This window comes from Coturnix japonica, chromosome 1, assembly GCF_001577835.2.
Source record: "Coturnix japonica isolate 7356 chromosome 1, Coturnix japonica 2.1, whole genome shotgun sequence".
Taxonomy (NCBI): domain Eukaryota; kingdom Metazoa; phylum Chordata; class Aves; order Galliformes; family Phasianidae; genus Coturnix; species Coturnix japonica.
This window is the reverse complement of record NC_029516.1, coordinates 49726248-49737201: the sequence shown is the minus strand read 5'-3', so window position 1 is coordinate 49737201 and position 10954 is coordinate 49726248. Positions and strand designations below refer to the sequence as shown.

Below are 10954 nucleotides of genomic sequence, written 5' to 3'. Positions count from 1 at the left end.
TTAAAAGTATTTCCTTCAGTAATATGGAAGTCCTGGGAGTTTCATTGAGATATTTAGAATTAAATGAAAGGAAAGCATTCCAATTACAGCAAAGCGAGCAATGCTGCTTGGCTTATGGCAGCGTGGCTTGGGCTGTCCAGCCAGCCTTTGGCAGGAGGTGGATATAAAGCTACAAATAACCCATACAGAACATGAATGAGCACTGCCATGCTGGGAAATTATGGCACGCGGGCTCCCTCAAAGTTTCTCAGCGCAGAGTTGCATGCTTTGTTTGCAGTGTTGGGATTCCAGCTTCATTTTTCACGAGCGTAAAGATGTCAGGTGGAAAAGCCTCAGGTCAGCACTTCTGAAATGATCTCCTGCTTTCAGGTTTAAGACACTGTGTGCTTCTGTTCCATGCCCACCGCCCTGTGGTGCAGCCCCTGTCCCTGACCCCCAGCTGCCCCTTCCCTGGCACAGCTCCATGCCGTTCCCTCGGGCCCTGTCGCTGTCACACAGCAGAGCTCAGCGCTGCCCCTCTGCTCCCGGTCAGGAGCTGCAGCCGCCATCAGGCCTCCATCAGCTCCTCTGCTCTGGGTGAGCAAACCAGGGCCCTCAGCTGCTCTTCACGTGTCTTCCCTCCAAACCCTTCACCACTGTTGGAGCCCTTCTTCAGACACTCAGTTATAGTTTTATGTCCATATATTGTATCTCCAAACCTGCACCCAGTGCTCAGGTGAGGCCACACAGGACAGAGCACTGCAGGACAACCCTTGGCCCTGCCTGGTGACAGTGCTGGGCCTGGGACACCCCACGGATTTGGCCCTTTGGACTGCCAGGGCATACTGCTGGGTCCTGTTTAATGGAGTGCTGAACACCTTAGTTTGGTCATCTGCCACAAAAAGGCTGCAATGCTGCTGAGTGAGAACTACCAGTCGTAAAGGTGAGCGCTTAACGATGTTTGACAAATGAATGCATGTTGTGAGAGACTTCTTAGGGGAACAGGACCTTACTTCGTTTTATGGCAAGGAGTGCTGCAGACATTCAGGCTTGTCTCTCTCTGTGCTGTTCTGAAAGCTATACACATTCCAGAGGTGTGTTTGCATTAATCAGGGCCTTAAGTGCAGATTCTGTATCTATTAAACATTTATGTAATGCAATAATCTCATCAGAAGGACTTTAAAATATTTACACGCCTTAATAAATGTTTAAAATTCTTTGTACCAGTGGACCTGGACTTCCTCTGAGCCAACGGACATTTCTGCATCTTCCTGCGTTTCCAGGAAGAACTGAGGAGTGCAGCACAATATGCAGACTGCCCCTTTCCAGCCAGGTAAAGCAGAAAGGAAGCAGATGGTTGAGATGCCCTGCATGGGGCAGAGCGAATGGTTGGACAAACTGTTCTGCAGGCTTTTTTTCCTGCCTGATTTTTCACAGAAAGTCTTACCTTGCAACCAGTATAAAACCATCCCATGACCACAGTGGTTGTCTGGGTGGCTGCTCTTCCAGCCATGGGGCTAACAGAGGTGAAGTATTGCATACTGAGTATAGTGCCAGTCCTACCTAGTGCCATATTCAGTTTCATGCCAAGATTCTACAATCAGGCTTTGCTCTAAGCAAAGCAAAGCAAGGAAGTTAGTTCTCCCTAAGAGGCTAACACAGCCACTGATCATTTCAGTCTCATGCACATAGTACATAACCAGACATGGAATCTAGATGAGCCAGGTTTCATGTTTTGGGGCATGGTTGTCTTACAGTGATTTATAAAAAGTCTTCAAAAATTTAATCAGCTTTCAACTATGAGCAAAGGCCAGCTGGGAATTAAACCTAGCGATGAGTGTCTTTCAGTATCCGAATTCACAGCATTTTAAATCATTCATTTTGTATAAGTGGCATGCAGGGCTTTTTGGCAGGGTTTTGTTTGTTCGCTTTCAAAGGCCTCAGTGTCTTCTGCTCCAGACGAGGATCACAGATTCCACAACACTTAGTGCAAAAAAGCAATTTCAAAGCATTAAGAGTCTAAGTAGTTGAGATTTCAAATAGGGAACAGAGGGAAGAGTGGTCAGCTGTTCTTCAAACATTAGATAAATACAGTTGACTTGCATCTCCAAATCATCTACCCTTTTTGTACATGAATTCAGATAATCTTGATACCTGAATTGTCCTCAGATCACTAATGTGGTCAGCTCCAAAGAGCTAACTTCTATTTTGGAAAATCAACAAATCCCAGAGACAGATTTCTAAGCGAAAGCTACCATCCGTCCCTCTAGAACTAGAATTAATAGGACAGGTCTATATTTTCGCTTAGTAAAACCTTACTGAGTAAAAATTGGCTCAGTACTCAGAACGATTGAAATGAAACATTCAACATTACTCCAGAACTTGGGATACTCCAAGAGAGAGAAAAAAAACCTAGTAGTGCCAACACAGGGACGAACACTTGCTTCAAACTGAAATTGGAAAACACGGCTATGCATGATGTAAGGGCAGCCACAGGATTCTCAGGAAAGCAGCCTACTGGCTGATTGCTTTCCAACTATAAATTGACTTTGTGCAAGTGTTATTGATCATGATTTTTGGAAAACCATTTAGAATGTCAGTATGACTAGAATGCGGTTCTACTTCAGCCAGAACACGGCAACAACTTCATTAATCAAAACCAGGAGACATCAGAAAACATGAGTAAGCAGACAAATCTTTCTTAATCCTTGGTCACAGTAAAACTCGTAATGTAGATCAGAGAACTTGTAGATATTAAACTTCAAGGCACTACTAAGAAGTCAATCATTCCCAAAGATGTCTACCAAACAATTCATTCAGTAACCTCCTTCGCTAGTAAAAAGATTTAAAATTTTTGAAGGAAAGCACTACCTGGGCCTCTCAAGACTTTTATAAAGCTCTGTGGAGAGAACAAACCCTCAAAAGAGAAATTAGAAGAATGTTCAATCACATTAACAGGCTGGCTAAATGAAGGAAGAAACAAGTATGGTTAGAGCTGAGAAACAGAAGTGTAAATAGAGCATAAGATGAACTCTCCTGCATATTATGTTAACAACTAGCAGGGCTGAAATCAAATTACACTTTTAACTGCAGAGAAAGTAAAGCCCATCCAGAATGGGGGTACAGCTTTATTTCCACTGGAGAAACTCACTGTCCTCTAAGCCTGGTAATGCTGAATGACTAAGAGATGCACTACTGCTCTTGGGTACCCACAGAAAATATGGTAATTTTGCATATTTATTAAACATTTTTGTTCTCAGCTTTAATCACTTATTACTTGTGATCTGTTAATACAGGATTTTCTAGAGTGTCTTGCATGACATGATCAAATATTCATTGAATTCAAGACAAACCCTTTCTGTTATGAATATGAGAATGATGCTTTAATGATAAAACACACCTCTACTAGCCATTTCTCCTATTGAAAGCTGATGTAGAGTACAGATGGGAAGATGATGATCCAAAAGATGACAGAGGAGCAGACTGACTTGGTTAGGAAAGGATTACAGATCACAGTTAAAACAATATATTGTATCACAGAGCAGCCTAGCCAAAAAGAAAAGAAAAATCCTACTGGAGACTTCTGGTATCTTTGGTAGTGCTTTTGAACATCACTGTGCTCTTCTCATAGCAGTTCATAATTGAATTAGCATATTCTATTGCCATCACCTGCTTCTCTGAAGAGACTACCCACTTTACAATAGCAATGTCACTATAATAATGAATTTCAAACACTCTATTTCACCAGTGCTTCCTAATGTGTATATTCTGCATTGCTTGCATGATACTCAGAACTGAAGTCAAATAGCAAATACATTAAAAAGATCACAGGCCGTATTTTGAAGCCCTATTCTTCAAACTAGATGGCATTTATAAGGCCTTAATCCTCATGCTATGTTGATCTTTGTATAAGAAAAGTCTGATTTAGCTGGCAAATGGTAAAAAGAATTGCATTTAATTTGCTGCTCAACAGTTTTTCATCATCAACATTCTAAATGCCCCAGAGAAATTAATGCATTAAACACTGGAGTGAAAGAGGAGATCACAAATTTAAACCTCTTAGATTAATGGAAGATGCACAGCGATGTCAAAAAACTCTAAATGTTGATCTAAATAAGTTAGAAGAAACACCCTCCCCTGCGTTCAACAGCATAAGGCTGTGAAACTATCCTGGCTACTCTAAAAAGCTGCAGCTTAAGAAATGGATGAGGTGCTGCAAGATACGGTTTAGTGGTTTTCTGTAGCTACGGTAATGGGAGGATTGTTGGACTAGATGATCTTGTAGGTCCCTTCCAACCTCGTGATTCTATTAAATGAATTTTTCCCCTGTCAAGCACACTCATAGAACCACTGAGATGGTCACAAAATGCTTCAAAATGCTAAGCAATGCCTGTTTCAGAGAACTTGCCCTTACTTTCTGTTTGCCATATGGATATTGCTGAAGCAGAAGAAAGAAGAGTAGACAGTGGGAATGGCCACTCCATAGGAGCACTCCAGCTATTACTCAGCATCAGGTAACAGATAGCTCAAAGGCAAAGCAACTGGAGTTTCTGGCTGGCCTTCTCATCAGAAGAGAGGAAATGGTACAAGAAGTTCTCTCAGGTTATCTTTGTGCAATGGGGTAATCTACCCTCCAAAACTTGGTCATAAGGGTTTTTCTCCTTTATAATATTGTGCAGAAGGGCAAGCGAAACTGCGTGTTTTTTAGATGTCTCTTCCACATTGGAATCGAAACCTTTCCACATCACATATTATTTATTCCTTGCCGTTCAAGATGTGTATTTCTGCCTTTCAGATTCCACTGAATTTGTCCCATTTGACATTTCTTGCCCAATTCTGCAGTCCGATCACTCATCCATTTGTCAGCAGGCTGTAACACCAGCTGCTGCTGATTTACCATGAAAATATTGAACACAGTAAGGATCCAGCCACGGTCAAACATCACAGTGCCCTCGTGCATCATATAAGCACACATCACAAGTACCTCAAGAAATTTTAATACAAAAGAACCTTGCAATTTGTTTTAAAAGGGCTTTAAAGTCCAGTAATTCTAATGAGAAAAGCATTTGAAATACCTATTTGGTTAATTCAGGTGGCAGTTCTATCAGAATGAAAAATTGTGCATCTATGTAAAAAAAAAGTACCATCTAGACCATTTTAAGCAATTTAATGGGAGTATGTCCTACAGTGCTACATACAACTAATTTAAATAACATTAATAGGAACTAAGAGAAGTCGGAGAACTTGAAGTTAGAAAGATTTTGTCTTTCACATAATAGAAGACATGATACATATGATTCATTCAAACAGCTACATCATATAGCTCTAAGAAAAAGCTCTAATAAACATTTTAAAATGAGAGTGCTAAGTCAGGCATCTAAATCCATGTCTAGGCACTGAATAGCTGGTTTAATTTTCAGAGTTACACTTCCAATTTCCACAGAATTTAAGGTGACCAACATCTATAGAAGCCCCATTACCGCTTATGCATTTAATTAATTCATCTGAGTAGGTCCATCAAATTAAAAGGGACAATTTATATCCATAAATTGCAGAACTAATGTTTACAGATTTACGATTTACACTGATATGTGGATTTAGTTGTCTAATTTAATTCTCAAAATTAAAAACTTTTGATCATAACATTTAAAATCTGAGTTATATAATTATGTATTTATGATGTATGCAGTAGCCTTTAAAAAACACACACCGTGAGAATTTCCAGTAGATTATAAACCAGAGCAATTGGTGGTTTTTTGTTTTTTTTTCTAAGTGGTAACCAGAGTCTTCATGATCAATGTGTTATTTGAATTACTGTGGTATAAAAATAAGATAAATCATTCAGAAGCAGTCATTCCTTATGAACAAGATTACTTCTAGAGCATGAAAGCAGAAATCCTGTTAGCAAGGATGGAGGTTTCTGCTTGGAAGTGGATGACGTAGACAGCTCTGGAATTTCAAAAGTTTATGTAACTTCCTTAGTGCCTAAAATAGCAACATAATCTTTTATACCTCAAGTTTTAGTCAGGGATAAGTGTTCGTGTTTGAATCAACACCATGAAATACTTTCTTTGAGTCAGGACACTGGCCATCACAACACTGTTAATTTTAGTTACTTCAACATCTTTTTCAGTTGCCAAATGAAAAGACACTTTCCAGCACAAGGAATTTTAATAATCAGTCCGTTATTATTGATGAGGTCAGTCTCAGGTTGTCTCTCTTCGCTACACTCTTCTACTAAATTACAACTGTAAAATAATCAGGTTGCTTTTTTTTTTAGCAGAAAGAAAAAGGGCTCAGTCCTGCAGACACTTTTTAAGTGTCTGATTTCATAAATGATGATAATTCTATTAGTATACGTGAAGCTTGTGACAAAACATTTTAACAACCAGGATACAAATCACTCTAACAGTTATTATTGATATCAAGTCTGCAGTGGTCAGAGTAACAGCATTGAACTTGCAAGATAAGAATGTACCATGTAACCAGGTCTATGAAAGAGAACTCATCTCGTCTCCTACCTACTTCTGTGGGAAGATGAGAACACACACCCACTTTGTATTAGGGAAGAAAAACAAGGTAAGCCACTGACTATTTTTTACCCTTTTCTTTATCACCACTGAGTGAGAAATTAAGAGATTGTTCTGGTTTGCACTAACAGATAAGAAACAGTTCTTTTAAAAGACCATATCTTTTAAAAATAAAGGATTCGGTAAAGGATTAATGTGTCCTTCGCTGTGTCTACTCAGATGTTTTCAACTAGCAGCCATCCACCTTGTTTTCAGTCTAATGGTCTCAGATCTCCTCCTAGATCCATCACTTCTTTACCAATCCAAACCAAAATGACTAAGGCTGTTTTGTATCTGTGTCAACTTGATTTACTTAGACCAAATGAAACAACCATTTTGAGGACCATCAAGTGGAATGATTGCTTATCTCGGTACTTCAGGAGAAGTCATTGCATCCATTGAAATAATTAGTCTCCAACATCACCATCTCTGTCACCTATGAGCCACAGAAAATGAAAACCTACGGCTAATAAGGCAGTTCCAAGCAGATCTCCCAGTGCGGTAAGATAAGGGATAGAAAAACTGTCAGGATCCTTTCCCTTTTTCCAGAAGTGGTGCACCATCCAGTCAGCAATCCATAACAGAGTAAACACCTATGGAACAACAACCAAAATCTGTATTATTCTCACTTTAATTACACTGTAAAAGAGCCAACAGACAACAACATTCCAGAATTCAGAAATATTGTACATTAATCCTTTTGAAAAATAGAAACAATTAATGTGAAATAATTTTAGGTTGAAACTACCTAACAGTGGGGACAGAGCCAGAACACAATGCGTCGTTAACAGCATTCTTCATCCAGTCCATGCTTGAGAATCTCTGACAATCATAAGAACACCAACCAAAGTGCAATTGCACTTCCTACACATGACACCACTCTGTGTACAGTGAGGACGTAAGTGGGCTTTTAAGATCACACACAACCAACTGGTGTTAACCAGATGAGAGCACTCAACACAGGCATTGCTCTTGTTTCCACAAATCTAAACCACAGATGAAATAAGACATGGTATAAAGAATATGGGGTCAAATTAAGAACAACTCCATCTGGACTATTTGAAACACCCAGAATATTTAGACACTACTTTCATGTGTGAAATACCAATGTCACGTGCAGCCCTTCTGTATGAGGCACACGTGCAATATATATTCTGAAACTGTCACTTCAGGCTGAATTTGTCACAAAAATTCATTCCCAACCATGAATGTCTGAACATTCTAGAGGTTTGATTTTGATATCAAAGGTATGCATAATTATTAATCCAGTCTTATAAAAGAATTCTTTTAATGTTAGACAGCTGTATGGTAAGAGATTCTGGTTATGTGGAATCATGTGGTGCAACATGGCAAAAGATGAATGGAGAAAAGACCACTAACTGAGCTTCCGTTTCTTGTGTCTTCTAAAGAGCTGCTTAAACTGAGATAGACTTTTTTATCTATTTTAGTTTATCAGATCTTTAGGAAGGTTAAACTAAAAAAGTTATTACCATATTCATTTCAAAGAGTCTTACAACATACATACAGAAGTAACAAAAATAGTTTAAGGTAGAAGGTTCACATTTTATTCCATAAATGATCAATTCTTGGAACTGAAAACATGTTTATATGTATGTGCACTTGTTTAATGAAATACTGAAATGATACTTGCCAGATATTCTCTCTAATACAAAATACAGTAAAAAAATGTCAAAAAAGAGAAAAAAATCCTTTTAAATAAGTTTTAATATTCCATCCTTGCTTTGCAGAAGTATGTTTTAAAACACAAACCCGAATTTCTAAGTACAAAAAAAAAGAAAAGGGGGGGGGGGGGGGGTCCCCGGGGGGGGAAGGAGAAGGAAGAATATTTGCTTAATGAAAAATGCATGGCTTATTTATCTAAACATATCTTCTGAAAAACTCTGTAGTCTAAGCTAATTATGCAAGTCCTAGGTGTGCTGACTGGAATCCAAACAAATATATTTAAAACAGATGTTTTCTTTGGAAGATTATCAGATTCTTTGAGTCAGCTCCTTCTTCTAACACAGACAAAAAGAGGTCTGTTTATAAAAGATACTGCATAGTAACATTGCCTACAGGATGCGTGCAATATTCTGTAGTGCCCCACAGCTACAACAGCTCTGCTATCGTGTGTTCTATTAGAAGATGAGAGCATTCACTGAAAAAGTAACTCATATTTCACAATCATTAAGACATTACACACACAGTCCAACTTAAATGGCAGTGTATATTTTTGTGTTTTGAAAGTAACATGAAAACTCATCATTTGCCTCTATACTTTTTGACCCTACAACACCTGACCTCGACTGTTCTGAAAAACAGGTAGTTTGGACATTATCTTTTGTGAACTTTCCCATATAATTTCCTTTGGCATATCAGCTTATGGGTATGTAACACACAACACAAGTTACAACAAACATGTCTTCTGCAACAGGAAAAAATTTACAAGATGGCATTGTGTTAACTGATAACTGCCATAGTAGATGACGGTGACTGGGACACAGCACTTACAGGGTAAGTTATGAGACTGCAGTCTACCAGCCTTTATTTTGAGGAAGGAATAATGCTATTATTGAGCATCTGCACACCTAGAAGCTCACTAACATTTAGGAATTATACAGGTCTGCTTTTGGAAATTGTAGGTAGTCAGTCAGAAATATACAGTCACAGTAGTTTTGTTGAAAGATAGAGGTCGGTCAATGTAATTTAAATCTTTAATGAGATTTTGCTTCCAAACAGTGTCAAGAGGTGGAAATCAAAGCCATCAATTGACAAATTTTGTCAAATTTTTGACAAAAAAGAAGCAAAAGCTCTACTGTGAGTTTGATGACTTTTTTTGAAAGTAAGACACAATTGTTTTGTTTCAAGCGATAAGAAAAGTCACTTGCAAAGATCTAACAGGTAAAATAAAAGGAGAAGCGTAAAGGAGAGCAAAGACTAATAAAAAGGAAAGGTTTCTTAGGCACGGGTGGAAAGTTCCATAACAGACATGTTAAGAGAGTTCAGTGGCACAGCACTTCTCATTTGCTGGGATTTGTCAGTGACTTATACTCATTTCAGCGAATTCACACATGTAGCATGGTAGTATAAGCACAGTTTACTTCTACTCTGCTCTCATTCTATGAACAAGCCTTCATAGCTCAAGTTGAAAGCCAGCTGTTCTTGAGGGAAAAAACAAAGATGACATCAGTATGGAAAAGTAATTAAAACAAACAAACAAACAAACATATAAAATCCTGTAGGAAATATATTATCACAGTAAACTTCCAGTTAAGGATCTTTAAATGTGTTCTGATTGACATCATTCTCATCTGAGTTATGGATTAGGTTTTTAGTGGTTTTGACCCTTCACCAAGTTAACGATGGAATCACACATTTCTCAGATTTTAAACAGCTTTGGATACCTTAATTCAAAATTAAGAGTAACTTTTAAGCATTCAGTGGATCTACATTGAACTTACTTGCTGAATCTCCATTGACTACAGCCAAAATTCTGTAGGCTGAGCAGGATCTACATAGGCAACATGTCCATGGAAACAACTCAGTATCTATCTTCTCCAAAAAAGCAATCACTTCCTTCAGTGGCTGGCTGTAAAAAACCCCACAGTTCTCTCTTGCTATTGGTATTTTAGTTATCTTGTGGTTTGGAACCACTGATTTAATTTCTTTGGTAGCAAATATAGATACCTTTCAGAAGATCCAGCCCACTCGTTACACAACATCTTGCTTCTCCAACAACACTCATCAATAACAAACGCACTTCTCTAGCCTTCTGTCCTTCTGGACTCTATCCAAGCACATAAACAGATATAGCAAGGAGTTTTGGCACATCTATACAAAAAAGTCTCACCAATTTAACTTAAATCAGTTTTCAAGCTGATTTAGGACTTTGGCTAATGAAATTTGGAAATTCCCAATGCAGCCAATTAAGACACGTGCATTTATGTAAGACTAATGTCTCATTTAAGTAAATAAAGACTGTACCATTTTAGCTGAAGGTGCTTCTAAAACAATATAATTGTATCAGTGTACTTGTTTGTGAATTACCTTTTATTTTTTCAATTATTATTTCCCAGTTTAAATCCAAATTCCACAGACAATCTTCTTGCTTTCTCAGTAGATCTGTCAGACAACCTGTGATCAAGGCAGTCCTAACTTCAGGCCGTTTGCCAGTCTGAATTAGGAGTACAACCCAGACCATTAAGCCTTCAGGTATGCTCAGCCTACAGTAGCCATAGCAAAACTCAGTGTGTTATCCTACCTACACAACCTCACAGATGCAAAAATGAAATATCCCTGCTGATGACTTTGTAGGAGCCTTCTACCACAGGCAGCAACCCCCCTGGAAGTGATAGAGATAGTGATGTCCAAATTCAGATCCTAATGAATCTGACAAGTCTGTTTCT

General features: G+C 38.5%; 1 protein-coding gene across 4 annotated transcripts in view; it reads right to left on the bottom strand.

Moving 5' to 3' along the window:
- Positions 1-4960: 4960 nt before the first annotated feature.
- The window catches only part of SLC41A2 (solute carrier family 41 member 2), a 39808-nt gene continuing 33814 nt past the window's right edge, over positions 4961-10954 (bottom strand). For all 4 annotated transcript variants that reach the window (XM_015864568.1, XM_015864580.2, XM_015864576.2 and 1 more), the window contains one exon: positions 4961-7141. In XM_015864568.1, coding sequence (XP_015720054.1) covers positions 6956-7141 — 186 coding nt within the window. In that variant the 3' untranslated portion in view covers positions 4961-6955. The remainder of the gene's footprint in view (positions 7142-10954) is intronic.